Here is a 25,299-nt window from a genome sequence, read left to right as displayed (position 1 = left end):
CGTCTAGGGGGCATACTGTTCCATACATAACCCATACGTAACCAACATGCATAATTCCATAATTTATTTAAATTTAAATACTGAACAATAAAAAATCTGGACGTAAAACATTTCATGAAAACATGCTGTGACACCTCTGACCCATTTTATAAAATAACAGCGGAATTTAAAATTTTTCTTTAAAGGGAGGAAGGATTCAAAATACATTTCCAATATATATACCATCAAAAGAATATACATGATCCAAAAAGTGTTGCATCAAAATACAAAATATCATTTTGATCATGTATAACAAAATAATCTTCCACTTCCTTCCATCTCTATATGCATATGACCCCGGCTTCAATCAACGTCCTGGTTCGTCGCTCTTATCTGCATCACATGAATAACTGAAATGAGTATAAAACTCAGCAAGTGGAACTCTTACATAGCAATGTACATAGCATACTCACATGGCTTTAAAAACATTAAATACCATCAACTCTGAATCATGAATAACATAGCAATAATATAACAATAAGATGGTATTTCTCTTTTCTCTGTTGGATTGATATCTATATAGTATCTCTGTCTCTGTACCTATATCCCATCGATATAAATCGATAACTCTGAGGGATATAAGCCTATGGTCGTTGATCAACTAATTGCATGCAATCTATGACTATGTATCTATCAATCCATAAATCATTTTAACTCTCTTTGGGGCATTTAATCAAACACTTTGTAAACTCTTTTCTCTTGTATTCCCATTTTCACAATTGAGACATTCAACTGTCTCAAATATACAATCAAGTAATTCAATACATAATATGGATCAAATGGAAGGGAATAACATGTTAAAACCATTGAAACACAATACATATACTATCATGTGAGCACAAGAATGAGATTCCACTTACAACCACTTGAAACCTTGATTCTATACTCTTGGTAGCAATCCTACAACAATAAACCATAATTTGCACCATCAATAACCCAATAATCCAACAACAATACCATAAAAGCCAAAGAATCAACACCATCACAAACCCATAACATCTCCAACACCAAAAACTAAGAAATAACCAAACCAAAAGCTTACCTTAGCTTCCTTGATCCCAAAATAATCTTTCTCTCAACACAAATAACTAACAAGAAGCTTGGATTAAAGAAAAGAAAGGAGAGAAATTGGAACCCTAGTCTCTCAAGAGAAGAAGAAACGAAAAGTGAGAAGGAAGAAATGAGGAAAAATGAGACCAACTCTTGCATTAAAACACTTAAAATCCGAAAACACGTTTTTGGTACTGTGCCCGGCGCTCGGGCGGTCGAAAATTACCACTCGGGCGCCAATGATTCTGCCCGAAACCCAAATTTCCAGAAGTAGTGGCGCTCGGGCGGTCATATATTACCGCTCGGGCGCCACTCTGAGCACTGCACGTTAAAGATCGCTTCAGAAACGCCTCTTCCCTTCCGAATTAGAAAAAGTTGTAAACTACAAAGTTGTAGCCCTATATATTTTCTTGAATCTCTCCAAATTTCAGATCATTTCAAGGTCTGAGTATAAAGTTATGATAAATCTCCCAACATGTGTCACTGGAGGAACGACGAAACGCACGACACACTACGGGGCTCTTTAGGCTTACCTTCCACAATGATTTGAACAAAACTCAAAATAAGAAAGTTACACCTCTATGTCTTATCTAATCACTCCAATTGGCCTCATACCAATTGGCTCAACATACGAATTATCATGAATTTAATAGTAACGCCGCTACAATAGCACTACACATCATCTATAACCAACCATACTATAAATCCTAAATCGAAACTCTGAATATCCAAACTATACTTAAACTTGACCAAGTAGTCAATAAACTTACAAAATCTTAAACCGTACCGTACACCAGGCTCGGCTATTACAATCTCCCCTTCTTAAAGGAATTTCATCCCCGAAATTAACGTCACTGCGCAAACAACTCGGGATACTTCTCTTTCATCTCATCCTCTGGTTCCCACGTGGCTTCTTCAATCAAATGATTCCTCCAAAGGACTTTAACAATGCCGATCTCTTTGTTTCTCAATACTCAAACTTTGTGATCCAGAATCTTGACCGGATTCTCTTGGTATGTCAAATTCGGCGTCAAATCCAATGGCTCGTGGCGAAGAACATGGGAAGGATTCGCAATATACTTCCTGAGCATTGAAACATGAAAAACATTATGAACTCTGTCAAGATCTGGCGGTAGGGCTAACCTGTAAGCTCGATCACCAACTTTGTCCAAGATCTCAAATGGGCCAATAAATCTCGGACTCAACTTTCCCTTCTTGCCAAACCGCATCACACCCTTGAGAGGTGCTATCTTCAAGAACACATGGTCGCCAACCTCAAACTGCAACGGTCTACGATGCACATCAGCATAACTCTTCTGTCTCGACTGCGCTGTCTTCATCCTCTCTCGAATAACAGCAACAACATCAGCTGTCTGTTGGACCAACTCTGGACCCAACATCTTCCTCTCACCAATCTCATCCCAATACAAGGGAGATCTACACTTCCTGCCATAAAGTGCTTCATACGGTGCCATGCCAATCGTCGCTTGGTAACTATTATTGTACGTGAACTCAACAAGAGGCAATTTGGAATCCCAGCTACCAGGATAATCAATAGTACAAGCTCTGAGCATATCCTCTAAAATCTGAATAACTCTCTCTGATTGACCGTCGCTCTGGGGTGATATGCTGTACTAAATGCTAACCGTGAACCCATAGCTTTGTGCAAACTATTCCAAAATTCTGAAGTAAATCTAGGGTCACGATCAGACACGATCGACACAGGAACACCATGAAGTCTAACAATCTATGCTATGTACTCTTCGGCATACTGGTTCATAGAATACGTCGTCTTGACTGGAAGAAAATGCGCTGACTTGGTCAACCGATCATCAATAACCCAAATAGAGTTAAAACCTTTCTGCGTTCTGGGAAAACCAGTCACGAAGTCCATCGTAATATGCTCCCATTTCCATTGAGGAATCGACAAAGATAGCAATGTCCCAGCAGGTCTCTGGTGCTCGATCTTCACCTGCTGACAAGTTAGGCACTGAGAAATAAACATGGCAATATCTTTCTTCATACCTGGCCACCAATAGAGTCTACGAAGATCCTGATACATCTTGGTACCACCTGGATGTATCAAATATGGCGCGGTATGTGCCTCTGTCAAGACGTCTCGCCGAATATCATCACCAACAGGAATACAAATACGGCCTCTAAAAGTCACCAATCCATCTCCATTCAATCCAAACTCTTAATTACCTCTCTCCTCTGCTCTAGCTCTCAACTCTGTCAACTGTAAATCATTGACCTGCTCTCTACGGATCCTGTCCGTCAATGTAGCCCAAATAACCAACCCTGAAAAGCAAGCAATGGTTCCCGGAACCACCAAAGCTATCTCTTCTCGCTGCAAGTCCAACAACAATGGCTTCTGAATCAAAGAACTCAAAGAAGAACTCGACTTACGGCTCAATGCATCTGCTACAACATTTGCCTTTCCTGGGTGGTAACTAATAGTCACATCATAGTCTTTGACAAGCTCTAACCACCGCCTCTGTCTCATATTGAGTTCTTTCTGAGAAAACAAATACTTCAAACTCTTGTGGTCCGTGAAAATTTCACACTTTTCGCCATATAAGTAATGTCTCCAAATCTTCAGGGCGAAAACCACAGCTGCCAGCTCCAAATCATGCGTAGGATAATTCTTCTCGTAGTCCTTCAACTAGCGAGAAGCATAGGCTATAACCTTTCCACGTTGCATCAGCACTGCACCAAGACCCTTCTTCCACGCGTCAGTATAAACAACAAAGTCCTCTGAACCACTGGGCAATGCAAGTACCGGAGCTGTCGTCAATCTATCTTTCAACTCTTGAAATCCACTTTGGCAATCATTGGACCACTCAAACTTCACAGTCTTCCTCGTCAGATTGGTTAACGGCAGGGCAATCTTGGAGAAATCTGAAATAAAACGACGACAATAACCCGCCAAACCGAGAAAACTGCGTACCTCTGATACAGTGGTAGGAATAGGCCATTTCTGAACTGCCTCTATCTTCACTGGATCAACAGCTATACCATCCTTCGAAACAACATGGCCTAAGAAAGAAATCTGCTCCAACCAGAATTCACATTTCTTCAGCTTAGCATACAACCTCTTCTCTCTCAACAACTGAAGAACAACTCTGAGGTGCTCTTCATGAAGCTCTCTGGTCTTGGAATAGATCAATATGTCATCGATGAAAACAATGACAAAGCTATCCAAATAAGGCTTGAACACTCGGTTCATAAGATCCATGAAGATTGAAGGAGCATTAGTCAGACCAAAAGACATCACAAGGAACTCATAATGACTGTACCTGGTCCGGAACGCCGTCTTAGGGATATCAGACTCCCTAACCTTCAACTGATAATAGCCAGATCGCAAATCAATCTTCGAAAACACGGTAGCCCCTTGCAGCTGATCAAACAAGTCATCTATCCGTGGCAACGGATACTTATTCTTGATAGTAACTTTGTTGAGCTCTCTATAATCAATACACAGCCGCAAAGACCCATATTTCTTCTTGACGAAAAGAACCGGAGCTCCCCATGGCGAAGAACTCGGCCGAATGAAACCTTTATCCAAAAGATCCTGCAACTGCGCCTTCAACTCTTTCATCTCTGTAGGGGCCATTCTGTACGGAGCCTTGGAAATAGGAACCGTACCTGGAACTAGGTCAATCACAAACTCCACATCTCTGTCCGGCGGTAAACCCGGCACATCATCCTCAAAAACATAAGAGAACTCTCTCACAACATCAATATCATCAATTTTCAACTTCACAATTCTATCCACATCCACAATCGAAGCCAAAAACCCATCACAACCTCTAAACAACAACTTCTTAGCCTCAAGAAACGAAATAAAAGGAAGGACCAGCGAAGTACCTGCACTGGCGAGCATACCTTCCTTATTGCCATCATCTGCAAATTTCACCGTCTTAGCAACGCAATCAATCACTGCACGATAGGTTGATAGCCAATCCATGCCAAGTATAATATCAAACGCAACCATCGGGATAACAATCAAGTCGGCATAAACCACTCGCTCATCAATTTGAACAGAGCACGCATACACAATAGATGTCGGGCACAACACATCCCCCGAAGGCAATACAACATTAAACTGGAGGGGAAGAACAGAAGAAACTATACCCAAAGATCTCAAAAATAGTTCAGACATAAAAGAATGAGTAGCACCTGTATCAATCAATGTCGTAGCTACTCTGCCTGAAATTAAAATAGTGCTAGAGATCACAGAAGAATCATGGTTTATACCCTCCTTCGTCATGGTGAAGATGCGACCCTGCACCTTCTCTTTACTCGCCCCTCTTGGACAATCCTTGGCAATATGGCCTGCAGTGCCACATCGATAACAAGTATGAGTACCAAATCTGCACTCTTCCCGATGATGCCTACCACACTTGGGACACAATGGCTTCTCAGGATCAGATGGAACTGTCGGTGGTTTAGGACTCGGCTCTAACTTGCCTTTCCCCTTGAAACGATCCCTTCCTCTTTGATTCGAACCCTGGCCTCTCGGAGCAATGGCCTGCTGCCTCGCCTGTCTTTCCCTGGCAATGTCTTTCTCATCTTGTTCGGCCAACAAGGCCTTAGCCACAATCTCTTTGAATGTCACCGCCTTCGACATATTGATGTCCCTCAGGATCTCTGCTCGAAGGCCTCTAATGAAATGAGCACCTTTGTCTTTGTCATTGGAAGCAATGTATGGGGCAAACAGACAGCCCTCCTCGAACTTCAGATTATAATCATCAACATTCATACCTTCTTGTCGAAGCTCCAAGAACTCAGTCACCTTCCGTGCTCGAAGTGCATCTGGGAAGTACTTGTCATAAAAGAGATCAGTGAACTCTGGCCACTTCAATGTCGAAACATCCACACTAACTTTGGTAGCATTCCACCAAATGCGTGCAGCCTTGACTAACATGAACACTGCACAACTGATTCTGTCTTTGTCTTCGTAGTTGAGATGATCAAAAATCGCCTCAAGTGCCTTGATCCATTCTACGGCCACCAACGGATCGGTGCTTCCTGCAAATTCAGGCGGATCCATCCTCTTGAAAGCAGTAAAGATCCCATCGGTTCCCACTGCCTGAGCCACTTGGCCTCTACCATGTCCTCTACCTTGGCCTGTACCTTGCATACGTACCAACTGTTGGATCTGCTCACTATGGACCTTGGCTTGCTCTTTCAACAACTTCCTGAACTCATCGACAACTCTAGAAGAAGAACTATCCTCACCTTCTACGGCTTTTCTCTTAGGAGGCATCTATTCCTACAATGTGCTCACACAATACAAATCAATAGATAACAATGAATAGATGTAGAAGAAGACATACCCGGACCGTTGAAAGTAGACGAGGTCATATGCATTGGTCCGAAGAACGGGGCTCTGATACCACTTAATGTGACACCTCTGACCCATTTTATAAAATAACAGCGGAATTTAAAATTTTTCTTTAAAGGGAGGAAGGATTCAAAATACATTTCCAATATATATACCATCAAAAGAATATACATGATCCAAAAAGTGTTGCATCAAAATACAAAATATCATTTTGATCATGTATAACAAAATAATCTTCCACTTCCTTCCATCTCTATATGCATATGACCCCGGCTTCAATCAACGTCCTGGTTCGTCGCTCTTATCTGCATCACATGAATAACTGAAATGAGTATAAAACTCAGCAAGTGGAACTCTTACATAGCAATGTACATAGCATACTCACATGGCTTTAAAAACATTAAATACCATCAACTCTGAATCATGAATAACATAGCAATAATATAACAATAAGATGGTATTTCTCTTTTCTCTGTTGGATTGATATCTATATAGTATCTCTGTCTCTGTACCTATATCCCATCGATATAAATCGATAACTCTGAGGGATATAAGCCTATGGTCGTTGATCAACTAATTGCATGCAATCTATGACTATGTATCTATCAATCCATAAATCATTTTAAACTCTCTTTGGGGCATTTAATCAAACACTTTGTAAACTCTTTTCTCTTGTATTCCCATTTTCACAATTGAGACATTCAACTGTCTCAAATATACAATCAAGTAATTCAATACAAAATATGGATCAAATGGAAGGGAATAACATGTTAAAACCATTGAAACACAATACATATACTATCATGTGAGCACAAGAATGAGATTCCACTTACAACCACTTGAAACCTTGATTCTATACTCTTGGTAGCAATCCTACAACAATAAACCATAATTTGCACCATCAATAACCCAATAATCCAACAACAATACCATAAAAGCCAAAGAATCAACACCATCACAAACCCATAACATCTCCAACACCAAAAACTAAGAAATAACCAAACCAAAAGCTTACCTTAGCTTCCTTGATCCCAAAATAATCTTTCTCTCAACACAAATAACTAACAAGAAGCTTGGATTAAAGAAAAGAAAGGAGAGAAATTGGAACCCTAGTCTCCCAAGAGAAGAAGAAACGAAAAGTGAGAAGGAAGAAATGAGGAAAAATGAGACCAACTCTTGCATTAAAACACTTAAAATCCGAAAACACGTTTTTGGTACTGTGCCCGGCGCTCGGGCGGTCGAAAATTACCGCTCGGGCGCCAATGATTCTGCCCGAAACCCAAATTTCCAGAAGTAGTGGCGCTCGGGCGGTCATATATTACCGCTCGGGCGCCACTCTGAGCACTGCACGTTAAAGATCGCTTCAGAAACGCCTCTTCCCTTCCGAATTAGAAAAAGTTGTAAACTACAAAGTTGTAGCCCTATATGGTTTCTTGAATCTCTCCAAATTTCAGATCATTTCGAGGTCTGAGTATAAAGTTATGATAAATCTCCCAACATGTGTCACTGGAGGAACGACGAAACGCACGACACACTACGGGGCTCTTTAGGCTTACCTTCCACAATGATTTGAACAAAACTCAAAATAAGAAAGTTACACCTCTATGTCTTATCTAATCACTCCAATTGGCCTCATACCAATTGGCTCAACATACGAATTATCATGAATTTAATAGTAACGCCGCTACAATAGCACTACACATCATCTATAACTAACCATACTATAAATCCTAAATCGAAACTCTGAATATCCAAACTATACTTAAACTTGACCAAGTAGTCAATAAACTTACAAAATCTTAAACCGTACCGTACACCAGGCTCGGCTATTACAATCTCCCCTTCTTAAAGGAATTTCGTCCCCGAAATTAACGTCACTGCGCAAACAACTCGGGATACTTCTCTTTCATCTCATCCTCTGGTTCCCACGTGGCTTCTTCAATCAAATGATTCCTCCAAAGGACTTTAACAATGCCGATCTCTTTGTTTCTCAATACTCAAACTTTGTGATCCAGAATCTTGACCGGATTCTCTTGGTATGTCAAATTCGGCGTCAAATCCAATGGCTCGTGGCGAAGAACATGGGAAGGATTCGCAATATACTTCCTGAGCATTGAAACATGAAAAACATTATGAACTCTGTCAAGATCTGGCGGTAGGGCTAACCTGTAAGCTCGATCACCAACTCTGTCCAAGATCTCAAATGGGCCAATAAATCTCGGACTCAACTTTCCCTTCTTGCCAAACCGCATCACACCCTTGAGAGGTGCTATCTTCAAGAACACATGGTCGCCAACCTCAAACTGCAACGGTCTACGATGCACATCAGCATAACTCTTCTGTCTCGACTGCGCTGTCTTCATCCTCTCTCGAATAACAGCAACAACATCAGCTGTCTGTTGGACCAACTCTGGACCCAACATCTTCCTCTCACCAATCTCATCCCAATACAAGGGAGATCTACACTTCCTGCCATAAAGTGCTTCATACGGTGCCATGCCAATCGTCGCTTGGTAACTATTATTGTACGTGAACTCAACAAGAGGCAATTTGGAATCCCAGCTACCAGGATAATCAATAGTACAAGCTCTGAGCATATCCTCTAAAATCTGAATAACTCTCTCTGATTGACCGTCGCTCTGGGGTGATATGCTGTACTAAATGCTAACCGTGAACCCATAGCTTTGTGCAAACTATTCCAAAATTCTGAAGTAAATCTAGGGTCACGATCAGACACGATCGACACAGGAACACCATGAAGTCTAACAATCTATGCTATGTACTCTTCGGCATACTGGTTCATAGAATACGTCGTCTTGACTGGAAGAAAATGCGCTGACTTGGTCAACCGATCATCAATAACCCAAATAGAGTTAAAACCTTTCTGCGTTCTGGGAAAACCAGTCAAGAAGTCCATCGTAATATGCTCCCATTTCCATTGAGGAATCGACAAAGATAGCAATGTCCCAGCAGGTCTCTGGTGCTCGATCTTCACCTGCTGACAAGTTAGGCACTGAGAAATAAACATGGCAATATCTTTCTTCATACCTGGCCACCAATAGAGTCTACGAAGATCCTGATACATCTTGGTACCACCTGGATGTATCAAATATGGCGCGGTATGTGCCTCTGTCAAGACGTCTCGCCGAATATCATCACCAACAGGAATACAAATACGGCCTCTAAAAGTCACCAATCCATCTCCATTCAATCCAAACTCTTAATTACCTCTCTCCTCTGCTCTAGCTCTCAACTCTGTCAACTGTAAATCATTGACCTGCTCTCTACGGATCCTGTCCGTCAATGTAGCCCAAATAACCAACGCTGAAAAGCAAGCAATGGTTCCCGGAACCACCAAAGCTATCTCTTCTCGCTGCAAGTCCAAAAACATTGGCTTCTGAATCAAAGAACTCAAAGAAGAACTCGACTTACGGCTCATTGCATCTGCTACAACATTTGCCTTTCCTGGGTGGTAACTAATAGTCACATCATAGTCTTTGACAAGCTCTAACCACCGCCTCTGTCTCATATTGAGTTCTTTCTGAGAAAACAAATACTTCAAACTCTTGTGGTCCGTGAAAATTTCACACTTTTCGCCATATAAGTAATGTCTCCAAATCTTCAGGGCGAAAACCACAGCTGCCAGCTCCAAATCATGCGTAGGATAATTCTTCTCGTAGTCCTTCAACTAGCGAGAAGCATAGGCTATAACCTTTCCACGTTGCATCAGCACTGCACCAAGACCCTTCTTCCACGCGTCAGTATAAACAACAAAGTCCTTTGAACCACTGGGCAATGCAAGTACCGGAGCTGTCGTCAATCTATCTTTCAACTCTTGAAATCCACTTTGGCAATCATTGGACCACTCAAACTTCACAGTCTTCCTCGTCAGATTGGTTAACGGCAGGGAAATCTTGGAGAAATCTGAAATAAAACGACGACAATAACCCGCCAAACCGAGAAAACTGCGTACCTCTGATACAGTGGTAGGAATAGGCCATTTCTGAACTGCCTCTATCTTCACTGGATCAACAGCTATACCATCCTTCGAAACAACATGGCCTAAGAAAGAAATCTGCTCCAACCAGAATTCACATTTCTTCAGCTTAGCATACAACCTCTTCTCTCTCAACAACTGAAGAACAACTCTGAGGTGCTCTTCATGAAGCTCTCTGGTCTTGGAATAGATCAATATGTCATCGATGAAAACAATGACAAAGCTATCCAAATAAGGCTTGAACACTCGGTTCATAAGATCCATGAAGATTGAAGGAGCATTAGTCAGACCAAAAGACATCACAAGGAACTCATAATGACTGTACCTGGTCCGGAACGCCGTCTTAGGGATATCAGACTCCCTAACCTTCAACTGATAATAGCCAGATCGCAAATCAATCTTCGAAAACACGGTAGCCCCTTGCAGCTGATCAAACAAGTCATCTATCCGTGGCAACGGATACTTATTCTTGATAGTAACTTTGTTGAGCTCTCTATAATCAATACACAGCCGCAAAGACCCATATTTCTTCTTGACGAAAAGAACCGGAGCTCCCCATGGCGAAGAACTCGGCCGAATGAAACCTTTATCCAAAAGATCCTGCAACTGCGCCTTCAACTCTTTCATCTCTGTAGGGGCCATTCTGTACGGAGCCTTGGAAATAGGAACCGTACCTCGAACTAGGTCAATCACAAACTCCACATCTCTGTCCGGCGGTAAACCCGGCACATCATCCTCAAAAACATAAGAGAACTCTCTCACAACATCAATATCATCAATTTCAACTTCACAATTCTATCCACATCCACAATCGAAGCCAAAAACCCATCACAACCTCTAAACAACAACTTCTTAGCCTCAAGAAACGAAATAAAAGGAAGGACCAGCGAAGTACCTGCACTGGCGAGCATACCTTCCTTATTGCCATCATCTGCAAATTTCACCATCTTAGCAACGCAATCAATCACTGCACGATAGGTTGATAGCCAATCCATGCCAAGTATAATATCAAACGCAACCATCGGGATAACAATCAAGTCGGCATAAACCACTCGCTCATCAATTTGAACAGAGCACGCATACACAATAGATGTCGGGCACAACACATCCCCCGAAGGCAATACAACTATTAAACTGGAGGGGAAGAACAGAAGAAACTATACCCAAAGATCTCAAAAATAGTTCAGACATAAAAGAATGAGTAGCACCTGTATCAATCAATGTCGTAGCTACTCTGCCTGAAATTAAAATAGTGCTAGAGATCACAGAAGAATCATGGTTTATACCCTCCTTCGTCATGGTGAAGATGCGACCCTGCACCTTCTCTTTACTCGCCCCTCTTGGACAATCCTTGGCAATATGGCCTGCAGTGCCACATCGATAACAAGTATGAGTACCAAATCTGCACTCTTCCCGATGATGCCTACCACACTTGGGACACAATGGCTTCTCAGGATCAGATGGAACTGTCGGTGGTTTAGGACTCGGCTCTAACTTGCCTTTCCCCTTGAAACGATCCCTTTCTCTTTGATTCGAACCCTGGTCTCTCGGAGCAATGGCCTGCTGCCTCGCCTGTCTTTCCCTGGCAATGTCTTTCTCATCTTGTTCGGCCAACAAGGCCTTAGCCACAATCTCTTTGAATGTCACCGCCTTCGACATATTGATGTCCCTCAGGATCTCTGCTCGAAGGCCTCTAATGAAATGAGCACATTTGTTTTTGTCATTGGAAGCAATGTATGGGGCAAACAGACAGCCCTCCTCGATCTTCAGATTATAATCATCAACATTCATACCTTCTTGTCGAAGCTCCAAGAACTCAGTCACCTTCCGTGCTCGAAGTGCATCTGGGAAGTACTTGTCATAAAAGAGATCAGTGAACTCTGGCCACTTCAATGTCGAAACATCCACACTAACTTTGGTAGCATTCCACCAAATGCGTGCAGCCTTGACTAACACGAACACTGCACAACTGATTCTGTCTTTGTCTTCGTAGTTGAGATGATCAAAAATCACCTCAAGTGCCTTGATCCATTCTACGGCCACCAACGGATCGGTGCTTCCTGCAAATTCAGGCGGATCCATCCTCTTGAAAGCAGTAAAGATCCCATCGGTTCCCACTGCCTGAGCCACTTGGCCTCTACCATGTCCTCTACCTTGGCCTGTACCTTGCATACGTACCAACTGTTGGATCTGCTCACTATGGACCTTGGCTTGCTCTTTCAACAACTTCCTGAACTCATCGACAACTCTAGAAGAAGAACTATCCTCACCTTCTACGGCTTTTCTCTTAGGAGGCATCTATTCCTACAATGTGCTCACACAATACAAATCAATAGATAACAATGAATAGATGTAGAAGAAGACATACCCGGACCGTTGAAAGTAGACGAGGTCATATGCATTGGTCCGAAGAACGGGGCTCTGATACCACTTAATGTGACACCTCTGACCCATTTTATAAAATAACAGCGGAATTTAAAATTTTTCTTTAAAGGGAGGAAGGATTCAAAATACATTTCCAATATATATACCATCAAAAGAATATACATGATCCAAAAAGTGTTGCATCAAAATACAAAATATCATTTTGATCATGTATAACAAAATAATCTTCCACTTCCTTCCATCTCTATATGCATATGACCCCGGCTTCAATCAACGTCCTGGTTCGTCGCTCTTATCTGCATCACATGAATAACTGAAATGAGTATAAAACTCAGCAAGTGGAACTCTTACATAGCAATGTACATAGCATACTCACATGGCTTTAAAAACATTAAATACCATCAACTCTGAATCATGAATAACATAGCAATAATATAACAATAAGATGATATTTCTCTTTTCTCTGTTGGATTGATATCTATATAGTATCTCTTTCTCTGTACCTATATCCCATCGATATAAATCGATAACTCTGAGGGATATAAGCCTATGGTCGTTGATCAACTAATTGCATGCAATCTATGACTATGTATCTATCAATCCATAAATCATTTTAAACTCTCTTTGGGGCATTTAATCAAACACTTTGTAAACTCTTTTCTCTTGTATTCCCATTTTCACAATTGAGACATTCAACTGTCTCAAATATACAATCAAGTAATTCAATACATAATATGGATCAAATGGAAGGGAATAACATGTTAAAACCATTGAAACACAATACATATACTATCATGTGAGCACAAGAATGAGATTCCACTTACAACCACTTGAAACCTTGATTCTATACTCTTGGTAGCAATCCTACAACAATAAACCATAATTTGCACCATCAATAACCCAATAATCCAACAACAATACCATAAAAGCCAAAGAATCAACACCATCACAAACCCATAACATCTCCAACACCAAAAACTAAGAAATAACCAAACCAAAAGCTTACCTTAGCTTCCTTGATCCCAAAATAATCTTTCTCTCAACACAAATAACTAACAAGAAGCTTGGATTAAAGAAAAGAAAGGAGAGAAATTGGAACCCTAGTCTCCCAAGAGAAGAAGAAACGAAAAGTGAGAAGGAAGAAATGAGGAAAAATGAGACCAACTCTTGCATTAAAACACTTAAAATCCGAAAACACGTTTTTGGTACTGTGCCCGGCGCTCGGGCGGTCGAAAATTACCGCTCGGGCGCCAATGATTCTGCCCGAAACCCAAATTTCCAGAAGTAGTGGCGCTCGGGCGGTCATATATTACCGCTCGGGCGCCACTCTGAGCACTGCACGTTAAAGATCGCTTCAGAAACGCCTCTTCCCTTCCGAATTAGAAAAAGTTGTAAACTACAAAGTTGTAGCCCTATATGGTTTCTTGAATCTCTCCAAATTTCAGATCATTTCGAGGTCTGAGTATAAAGTTATGATAAATCTCCCAACATGTGTCACTGGAGGAACGACGAAACGCACGACACACTACGGGGCTCTTTAGGCTTACCTTCCACAATGATTTGAACAAAACTCAAAATAAGAAAGTTACACCTCTATGTCTTATCTAATCACTCCAATTGGCCTCATACCAATTGGCTCAACATACGAATTATCATGAATTTAATAGTAACGCCGCTACAATAGCACTACACATCATCTATAACCAACCATACTATAAATCCTAAATCGAAACTCTGAATATCCAAACTATACTTAAACTTGACCAAGTAGTCAATAAACTTACAAAATCTTAAACCGTACCGTACACCAGGCTCGGCTATTACAATCTCCCCTTCTTAAAGGAATTTCGTCCCCGAAATTAACGTCACTGCGCAAACAACTCGGGATACTTCTCTTTCATCTCATCCTCTGGTTCCCACGTGGCTTCTTCAATCAAATGATTCCTCCAAAGGACTTTAACAATGCCGATCTCTTTGTTTCTCAATACTCAAACTTTGTGATCCAGAATCTTGACCGGATTCTCTTGGTATGTCAAATTCGGCGTCAAATCCAATGGCTCGTGGCGAAGAACATGGGAAGGATTCGCAATATACTTCCTGAGCATTGAAACATGAAAAACATTATGAAATCTGTCAAGATCTGGCGGTAGGGCTAACCTGTAAGCTCGATCACCAACTCTGTCCAAGATCTCAAATGGGCCAATAAATCTCGGACTCAACTTTCCCTTCTTGCCAAACCGCATCACACCCTTGAGAGGTGCTATCTTCAAGAACACATGGTCGCCAACCTCAAACTGCAACGGTCTACGATGCACATCAGCATAACTCTTCTGTCTCGACTGCGCTGTCTTCATCCTCTCTCGAATAACAGCAACAACATCAGCTGTCTGTTGGACCAACTCTGGACCCAACATCTTCCTCTCACCAATCTCATCCCAATACAAGGGAGATCTACACTTCCTGCCATAAAGGGCTTCATACGGTGCCATGCCAATCGTCGCTTGGTAACTATTATTGTACGTGAACTCAACAAGAGGCAATTTGGAATCCCAGCTACCAGGATAATCAATAGTACAAGCTCTGAGCATATCCTCTAAAATCTGAATAACTCTCTCTGATTGACCGTCGCTCTGGGGTGATATGCTGTACTAAATGCTAACCGTGAACCCATAGCTTTGTGCAAACTATTCCAAAATTCTGAAGTAAATCTAGGGTCACGATCAGACACGATCGACACAGGAACACCATGAAGTCTAACAATCTATGCTATGTACTCTTCGGCATACTGGTTCATAGAATACGTCGTCTTGACTGGAAGAAAATGCGCTGACTTGGTCAACCGATCATCAATAACCCAAATAGAGTTAAAACCTTTCTGCGTTCTGGGAAAACCAGTCAAGAAGTCCATCGTAATATGCTCCCATTTCCATTGAGGAATCGACAAAGATAGCAATGTCCCAGCAGGTCTCTGGTGCTCGATCTTCACCTGCTGACAAGTTAGGCACTGAGAAATAAACATGGCAATATCTTTCTTCATACCTGGCCACCAATAGAGTCTACGAAGATCCTGATACATCTTGGTACCACCTGGATGTATCAAATATGGCGCGGTATGTGCCTCTGTCAAGACGTCTCGCCGAATATCATCACCAACAGGAATACAAATACGGCCTCTAAAAGTCACCAATCCATCTCCATTCAATCCAAACTCTTAATTACCTCTCTCCTCTGCTCTAGCTCTCAACTCTGTCAACTGTAAATCATTGACCTGCTCTCTACGGATCCTGTCCGTCAATGTAGCCCAAATAACCAACGCTGAAAAGCAAGCAATGGTTCCCGGAACCACCAAAGCTATCTCTTCTCGCTGCAAGTCCAACAACAATGGCTTCTGAATCAAAGAACTCAAAGAAGAACTCGACTTACGGCTCAATGCATCTGCTACAACATTTGCCTTTCCTGGGTGGTAACTAATAGTCACATCATAGTCTTTGACAAGCTCTAACCACCGCCTCTGTCTCATATTGAGTTCTTTCTGAGAAAACAAATACTTCAAACTCTTGTGGTCCGTGAAAATTTCACACTTTTCGCCATATAAGTAATGTCTCCAAATCTTCAGGGCGAAAACCACAGCTGCCAGCTCCAAATCATGCGTAGGATAATTCTTCTCGTAGTCCTTCAACTAGCGAGAAGCATAGGCTATAACCTTTCCACGTTGCATCAGCACTGCACCAAGACCCTTCTTCCACGCGTCAGTATAAACAACAAAGTCCTCTGAACCACTGGGCAATGCAAGTACCGGAGCTGTCGTCAATCTATCTTTCAACTCTTGAAATCCACTTTGGCAATCATTGGACCACTCAAACTTCACAGTCTTCCTCGTCAGATTGGTTAACGGCAGGGCAATCTTGGAGAAATCTGAAATAAAACGACGACAATAACCCGCCAAACCGAGAAAACTGCGTACCTCTGATACAGTGGTAGGAATAGGCCATTTCTGAAACAACTCTTGCATTAAAACACTTAAAATCCGAAAACACGTTTTTGGTACTGTGCCCGGCGCTCGGGCGGTCGAAAATTACCGCTCGGGCGCCAATGATTCTGCCCGAAACCCAAATTTCCAGAAGTAGTGGCGCTCGGGCGGTCATATATTACCGCTCGGGCGCCACTCTGCGCACTGCACGTTAAAGATCGCTTCAGAAACGCCTCTTCCCTTCCGAATTAGAAAAAGTTGTAAACTACAAAGTTGTAGCCCTATATGTTTTCTTGATCTCCAAATTTCAGATAATTTGGAGGTCTGAGTATAAAGTTATGATAAATATCCCAACATGTGTCACTGGAGGAACGACGAAACGCACGACACACTACGGGGCTCTTTAGGCTTACCTTCCACAATGATTTGAACAAAACTCAAAATAAGAAAGTTACACCTCTATGTCTTATCTAATCACTCCACTTGGCCTCATACCAATTGGCTCAACATACGAATTATCATGAATTTAATAGTAACGCCGCTACAATAGCACTACACATCATCTATAACCAACCATACTATAAATCCTAAATCGAAACTCTGAACATCCAAACTATACTTAAACTTGACCAAGTATTCAATAAACTTACGAAATCTTAAACCGTACCGTACACCAGGCTCGGCTATTACGCATGCTGTGAAATAATTCATGCTTTGAATAAAATGCGTAAATGTAAAGCTTACAGACCAAAGACGTGACTTCATGAGTTTCTCGTGGTCAGTAGTAGTACAACCCTTTACAGAACCTGGCTCTGATACCAGCTATAATGGCCCGAAAATTCATGTTTGAAAATTTGCGAAAAAATTAAAAATTTTCTTTTTAAAATAATTAAAATGCCTCATTCACAAAATAAACTGATAAATCAAGTTTAACGTTTAAAAATAGCAGCGGAAGAAATTATTGCTCACAAAATAACAAGTAAAGTAATCCAACAACTGATAAAAATGTTTGAGCATAAAAATGGCAAGTGCTGTAAATGAGGTCCTCGGGTTCCACTACTGCCGACCCAAGCTAGCTCACTGGTCCCCGCCCTCGGCCCCGACATCATCAGTACCTACAACAATCAAGTCTAATGAGCCTAAAGACTCAGCATGCATATATCGTAAATAACGAGTAAATAATATAATAAAGTTGCATGGGAGTAAAAATATCATGTCATGAGGCATAATGTGAAAATTACTTGTCATGAGCAATTATAATACGTGCATAACTGACTGAAAATCATAAGTGAAATGTTTGCTCCAAAGAGCCCTGTAATGAAATAGCATGTACTATATTTCTGGTGAGATTATGGTCTACGCAAGTGGCCCCTGCACTGAACTAAACTGAACTGACCGGTAACTGGCGGCCGGGTGAAATAATAATCGTCTGATCAGACTAATGCCACAGTATACTGGGTGGAACTGAACTGAACTGACTGGTAACTTGCGACCGGGTGATACAATAATCCCATGATAGTGAAATGACCACAAGCAACATCGCATAAATCTCAAAAATGAATATTTTATATTTTTATGCACGTAATATAATTAAATAGCGTAATGAAATATCCTGGATTATTTTACCTACATGGATTGGATCGTTCCCAGGCTCGCTGCGACCTAAATTTAAAATGAAAAATATGCAAATGATTTTCTTGACCAAACTTTGTAATTGAATCCAAAAACGAGACAATTACGCCCAACGACTTCGTATTTAATCATGACTCTGTGCCAACCCGAAACAACACCGAACCATAATTTAGTCATGATTAAAATACACTTAAAATGATGAAATAATGCTCCTAAAATGATTCAAGTCAAAATTTTGGTGAATGGAGGCCAAAACATGAAACGCTCTTTCGAGAGTCAATTTGGCATATAGCACCGTAATTTCTTGTATGACCTATAAAACGATCCGAATCACAAACGGCCAAAAACATGACCTTCCCAACTTGATGAGGCACTGTCCAGTCCAAGGCCATAGGCTAGAAGCAAACGAAGGAATCGAACGAGCCTCTGAACCAACACACCACTTGCTGTCCACAAAAATACAGCAGCCGTGCCTTCGCTTCCTGGTGTCGTTTTCGAGACTACCGGCCATTGGGGCTTGAACCACCAACCAGAGGCTCTTACCAACATCCTAAGGAATGATTTGAACCATGGTTAAGGGCCCTAGGCCAGCCACAATTCGAACCACGCCATGCAACCGACCGAAAAGTCCCACCCGAGAGCACCCTTGCGTGCGTGAGGTGTATTGCTTCGCTTGCTGGCTCGTGTTGTTCTAGTGGGCATTTAATTGACCATGGCATGATCTAGACATCAAGGGGTATGGTATGAACCGTGGCTATGGTCCAGAGGCCAACCAAGATTCACACCACACCACCAAACTCAAAACCACACTTGCTGTAAAATGAGAAGAGCCGAAAGGGGAAGGGGCTATTCTTGTGTTTTGAATTAAAAACCGATTCCACCATGGACCAAGCCTCAAAAGGGCGATTTGGTCACGTTTTAGACATGATAGGGAAGTGTTCTAACCATGGCTATAGTCCCCTAGGGCAGCCAAGATCAGAAACATCCTCTATGGATAGCAACTCAAAAATCGAGCACAAGATGACACTTAATGGGGTGTTGCTGTCATCTCTGGATTTCGGTTTGTATGGGACTTGAACCAATGGACAAATGTGTTCCTAACATGTCCTAGTACATGCCTAGGGGCAGCCTTGGAAGCCTGGACACGAACCAACACCTGAAACAATGAAAACAAGCAACCCGTGAAGCATGAAATGGAAGAGCCGAAATCTGCATCTTTTATTTTGAAAAGTTCTTGATATATTTCAGGTTATGCCATGGAAATGATGATCATATAATGTTTATAAAATGTTAATATGACTTGATTGAAGAACAAGGGGAATATACACATGCCTGGATATTTTCTGTTTCGAAGAAAACAAAAGAAACACAACGACGCAGCGCGGAGGAGACGGAGCGCTTTTCTTTCTTGTTTTTTCTCTTGTTATTCTCTAGCTACCTCATGATTTTTACACTGAATTTCCTCTTAATCACTCTCAGGTTTTGGTGAATAGGAAGAGGGGGAGATGGTTAGGGGAGTGAGGGAAGGGGTTGCAATTTAAAAGCGATGGCAAGACCAAGTCTTGCTCTCTTTTGAATTTGAATTGGTTTGCTATCAAAATGATTTGATTTGTTGGAGAGGGAAATGGATGGGGTGACCGATTCTACATGTCCACCAAGGCTAGGATAATGATCTAATATTAATTAATGGGGTTTAATAGATGAAAGGATTATCATGCCAAGAAATAATAAAGAAGGAGCCAAAAGTGGTGAGTTGTCAAAAAATTGTTGTGACACTAAGGGGGTGTCCGAATTAATCTAATAAATGGAAGGGAAATATTGTTTAGTTAGTGTATTTTAAACCTTAAGAGCCTTACCTATCCTTTAAATAATTTAGGGACTTAACACCTTAATTATGGAACCTAAATGAACTTATTTCCTACTTACCTCTAGTTACTTAAATAATTCCTTAAACCTTCTTTTAACTTAAATTAACTTATTAGCTAGCTAAAATAAACTTTGGGCATGATTTCTTAAATCTTAAATTTTATCTCAAAACTCCAACTCAGGTCCGGCCTCACTGAATTAACTGAAAAGATAAAAATTTAAACTACTGCATAAAATAATTAACTTTAAAGAAAAGCATTTAAATACTCATGCAATAAAATTATTTTAATTTAAAATACTAGAATTATGCATGACTTATACGTAGTCTAATTTACGGATTCTACAGTACATTTGGAACTTTTTACAAAACATAAAAGGAATTTACAAAGATATACCAAAGAAATTAAACAGTAGAGGATTTTACATGAGGTCCACCTCAGAAACATAAATTCATAAAAAAATCACACATAAACGCCTTAAACGCATCTCTTGGATAAATAGACTGAAGAACTACAATATGAATTTATTATTTCTTGGTTAAACTAGAACATTGTGTTTACTATTTCCTGGTTCATTTTTTACCAAATGGTTTAACAAAAAACTCTTATATTATATCAAATTCCAAAACTTAAATAAATCTTTTATTATCTCAATGTTATTCCAAGTTTCAAATAAATATAGATCGTGCCATAATAAGGTAATGATTTAGCATGAATATTTTATGCTACTCTATGATATATATAATTAAAAAAATAAAAAAATTGTTAGACTTAATTTAATTGTGATGATGAGAGTCAAAACCAATAGGTCGTAATAGATAAAACCAGAAGACTATATAAAAATAGAAGCTATCGTATCTCGTTAACAAAAGCAGTATTCTTCGAATACTTATCAGCTTAGAAAAACCAGAAACAGAACGTAGCTTTATAAGCAGAAATTAGTTTAAGCAGAAGTAACTTATCGTCTTTTACTTGATCGTTACTATCTTAAATGTTACCGTTACTTTACCTAGTACAAGTATTAATTGCACCATTAATGCTGTACGAAGTTATTTAATGCGCCTTACCAGTTTTGGTATAAAAGAGAGACTGATTATTCTGAAAGCTTTCTGCATGAACCTTTTTAGATAATAAAGCTGAGTCTATTAGAAGTCAAAAGAAGCTGTTTTTTTGTTTACGTTGGACTCAAGCTTTCTATATATAAGAAGATCAATTCTTTATAGAAACACTGTTATCATCTTTATCAACGCAACGATTATTCCAACGTAAGTTTGAGCTATCATCAACTACTACTTATCTTCAAAGCTCAATATACAGAAAATCAGCACACACTTTATTATCATATCCGATCTTCTGAGATCACTTTGTTCTGCTGCTGTTTCATAAACCTCTTCAAGCTAAACATCTTACTATATCATTGAGAAGAGTTTTTAAACTGGAGAAGTGTCTTTTCCAGAACTTTTTTGTATTCGTTTTACGGAGTTGTGTAACTAAGAGTTTTAGTAGGCTAAGGGTGAGCCCTACTGAAGTGGGTGTGTACAAGTGTAGTACTGTAAAATTCAAAGTCTTTTAGTGATACCTTATGGAAACAGAAGAAGGGGAGACGTAGAAGATTTTATCTTCGAACTTCTAGAAACAACCACCGTTCTACTGCCTACTGTTTTATTATTTCTCATCGTACTCCATTGGAACGTTTCCGCACTTATTGTGATCTGCTGGACTTACATTCAAACAAGACCAGCTATAATCTCTAACATGATTCTAGCACACTTTGCAAAATCGTTAATCAAATGAAAGAGTTTATTCATCCCCCTATAAACTCCTTATCAATCCCCAACAAGTGGTATCAGAGCAGATTTTTCTTGTTGTAAATATTTACAACAGATATGGCACATTTCAGTAAAGTTCCCATGTTCTCAAAAGAAGATTTCGATGACTCAAAGATCCGCATGCAACTCATCTTGCAGCTCAGGATGATGACATGTGGTTTGTCATTACAGATTGTCCCCTGAAAATTTTAAAGCCAAATACAGCTATTGCAGTTACTGAGGGGGCACCACAAATGACTGAGAAGCACAGAATTGAATGGACTGGCGAGGACAAAAAAAAAGCCAATCTAGACAATGTTGCGAAAGGACATTCTCTACAAAACACTTGATAAAAACACCTTTAGCAAGATCAAGATGTGTTCTACTGCAAAAGAGATTTGGGAAAAACTAATCCAAATCTGTGAAGGAAATGAACAGACAAAGGAGAATAAGTTGTCTGTAGCAATGCAGAAGTTTGAGAATCTGAAAATGAAAGCTGGAGAAACTCTGAGCGAGTTTGATGAACGTTTCAGCAGCTTGGTTAATGAGTTAACAGCTCTAGGAATGAATATGGCAACAGAGAAATAGCACTCAAAGTTATGAGAGCTTTACCCAGAGAATGAGACATAAAAACTATGGCTATGAGAGTATCTAAAGATCTGAATAAGTTAGAACTACACGACTTGTTTGCAGACTTAAAAGCCTATGAGTTTGAACTCGAAGTGAGAAATGGAGAAGAGCCCTCATCAAATCCTTCTACCAACGCTCTTACTGTTACTGCTACTGCTACTGCTACTGCTGCAATTGTTCCATGTGCATCACCTGCTACTGCCATTGAAAGCACATATGAAAAGACAGCTGAACAGATCAGCGACGAGGCAATGTCTTTATTTGTGAATAAATTTTCCAGATTCATGAAGTAGAATTACCGAGCCTACCAGGGTCCTAACCGAAACTTCAAAAAGGATACTCCACTCGGTGACATGACATCCTTTTGTTATAAAAAAAGTCGGGCATTTCATCGCTGATTGCCCTAAACCAAAGAAAGATGATCAAAAGAAAAAGGAATACATGAGGAATGACAAGAAATCCAGAAGAGATCGCAAAGCGATGATTGCAGAAGAAAGCAAAGCAAAATGGGCGGATTCTAGTTCCGAATCTTCTGACTCAGAAAGTCATTCTAGTGATAGCGATGCAGAAGAGATCAAATGTAGAACCCGAAAATCAGATTACGTATAAGCCATACATAATTGCTATTATTTATATAAAAAAATTAATTTTATAAATATATGAAGTGTTTAATCTATTTTTTATAATTATTAAGTCATGATTATTTATTTTAAAGATAGATGTTTAGTTTTTCAGGATAAGTACGCGAGGCCGGACCGGAGTTCGGAGATTTGAGTTACGACTAATAATAAGAAAAGTAGTCCTAAATTTAATTTAAGGCAAGGAATGATTTAATTTAAAGAAAAAGAATGTCGTTGGTATTTATTAAATTAGTGGGAGCTCAGTTATCAAATAAGTTCTTTTAGGTTCAATAATTAATTAAAGCTTAAATTAAAATGTGTAAACAAATTGGGATGAATTAATCTAAGTATAATATATTTAAGAAATTAAATATAGTATTTTAATACTTAAATTTTAGGTTAAGTATGCCATGCAAGAGTTTATCCTAAATTAATGGGTTAATTCACTAAAATAAATATAATGGTATTTAAAAACCTTAAGAATTTAAAATACAAGGTTTAAATAATAGTATACCATGCAAATGAATAATAATTTTCGGTTAAGACAATTCAAAGGTGTAGTAAATCTATTCACGTTACTCTCAATGACCATTAAGGTGAATTCATTCCCTCACTTTAATTCACTAATTAGTAGTAAATTCAAATGTAATAATATACTTCATTTCCCCTCAACCTATGAGCCTAGAAAATGAGCTGATCGTGCATTGAGAATAAAAAAATGTATCGGCTAACAAAGGGAATGAGAAGCATTTCAAATTTCATTCTAAGCCTTCACTTGTAACTTCCCACCTTAATGCATATTATGACACCTTTAACACCTCTTGTAACCATAACCTCCATTACATAATATTCCTCCATCCCTATGACCAAAAATATCAGAAAATAGCAGCATAGAAATCGTGAAAACAGCAGCAGAAAGAGTAAGAAAGAAAAGAATCCTCAACTCCGATTCCGTCGCGTCGTGTTCGTCGTTTTGATTTGTTTTTGTCAAAACAAATTCCTAACATGTATATATTATTTCTTTGCTCTTCAATCAAGACATATTAGATATTTTAATCAGTATATATTCATGAATCTCGAACCAAAACATAAATTTGACAGCAACATGAAGAAAACGGTACAGTCCCTTCTCGGTTATGTTTTTTTTAAATCTCACGGGTGATGTGTTTTGTTGAGTTCAGGATATGGTTCGATTACAGGCATTCAAGGATGTGTCTAGGCATGAATTAGTGTGTGTTAGAGTGTTGTTGGTTCATTGGTTTGAGTCCAAACATTTCAAATAAAAGCATGATAGCAACTATTTTCCACAAGCTACAGATTTGGTTCACGATTTTTCTGTCATTGGGTTGTTTAAGGGGTGTTCGAATCCTGGCTGTCCTAGGGGCTGTAGCCATGGTTAGAACCCTACCTTAACATGTCTAGGATGTGAACAAATCATTCCTTCAAGGATTGGTTCAAGGATCCATCAGATTTTTACATCAACAATGCAAGAGTCACTCGGTTTTCATCTTTTCAGTTTCTGTGTGAATGTGGTTTCGGTTTTGGTGTGTTGTTTGGATTATGGTTGGCTTCTAGCCCATAGCCATGGTTCATACAACTCTCCATCATGTCTAGATCGAGCCATGGTCGATCAAATGGCCCTTGGAATGAGACAAGACAGTAAAATATTTCAATACAATACACTACACAAGTGGTGCTCTCGGCTGGTATGCTGTGATTGTCCTAGGTGTTTGCTTGGGTTGTGGTTGGCTTTTAGCCCTTAGCCATGGTCCAAGACATGCCTTAGGATGTTGGTAAGAGTCTTTGGTCGGTGGTTCAAGCCAATGGTCATTAAATTTCAGAGTTTACACCACAAACACACAAGCTGCTACTGCTGTATTTTGACAGCAACTTTCAGTTTTGGTTTTGGTGCTCGTTTGAGTTCTTGGTTGGCTTTTAGCACATGGCCTTGGA

At 40.0% G+C, this 25,299-nt stretch overlaps 1 protein-coding gene across 1 annotated transcript; it reads right to left on the bottom strand.

Annotated features, from left to right (window-relative positions):
* Positions 1-8,436: 8,436 nt before the first annotated feature.
* On the bottom strand, positions 8,437-22,931 carry LOC142551066 (uncharacterized). The gene is made up of 4 exons (XM_075660109.1): positions 22,861-22,931; positions 10,226-10,929; positions 9,851-9,904; positions 8,437-9,062 (listed from the first exon to the last, which is right to left on the bottom strand). Exons 1-4 carry the CDS (start codon positions 22,929-22,931, stop codon positions 8,437-8,439), a joined length of 1,455 nt encoding a protein of 484 aa, XP_075516224.1.
* Positions 22,932-25,299: the final 2,368 nt, after the last annotated feature.

This window comes from Primulina tabacum, chromosome 7, assembly GCF_025594145.1.
Source record: "Primulina tabacum isolate GXHZ01 chromosome 7, ASM2559414v2, whole genome shotgun sequence".
NCBI lineage: Eukaryota > Viridiplantae > Streptophyta > Magnoliopsida > Lamiales > Gesneriaceae > Primulina > Primulina tabacum.
This window is presented reverse-complemented; position numbering and strand designations above follow the sequence as displayed.

Bases quoted from the DNA above. Each gene is read 5' to 3' on its own strand.
- LOC142551066 (XM_075660109.1), bottom strand. From the start codon at position 22,931: ATGGCAGTAGCAGGTGATGCACATGGAACAATTGCAGCAGTAGCAGTA. The intron at 10,930-22,860 runs GTTGGTAGAAGG...TATTGATTATAG, and splicing joins GTAGCAGTAACAGTAAGAGC to AGAGCTCAACAAAGTTACTA. The intron at 9,905-10,225 runs GTTCAAAGGACT...GTTACCACCCAG, and splicing joins GGTACTTGCATTGCCCAGTG to GAAAGGCAAATGTTGTAGCA.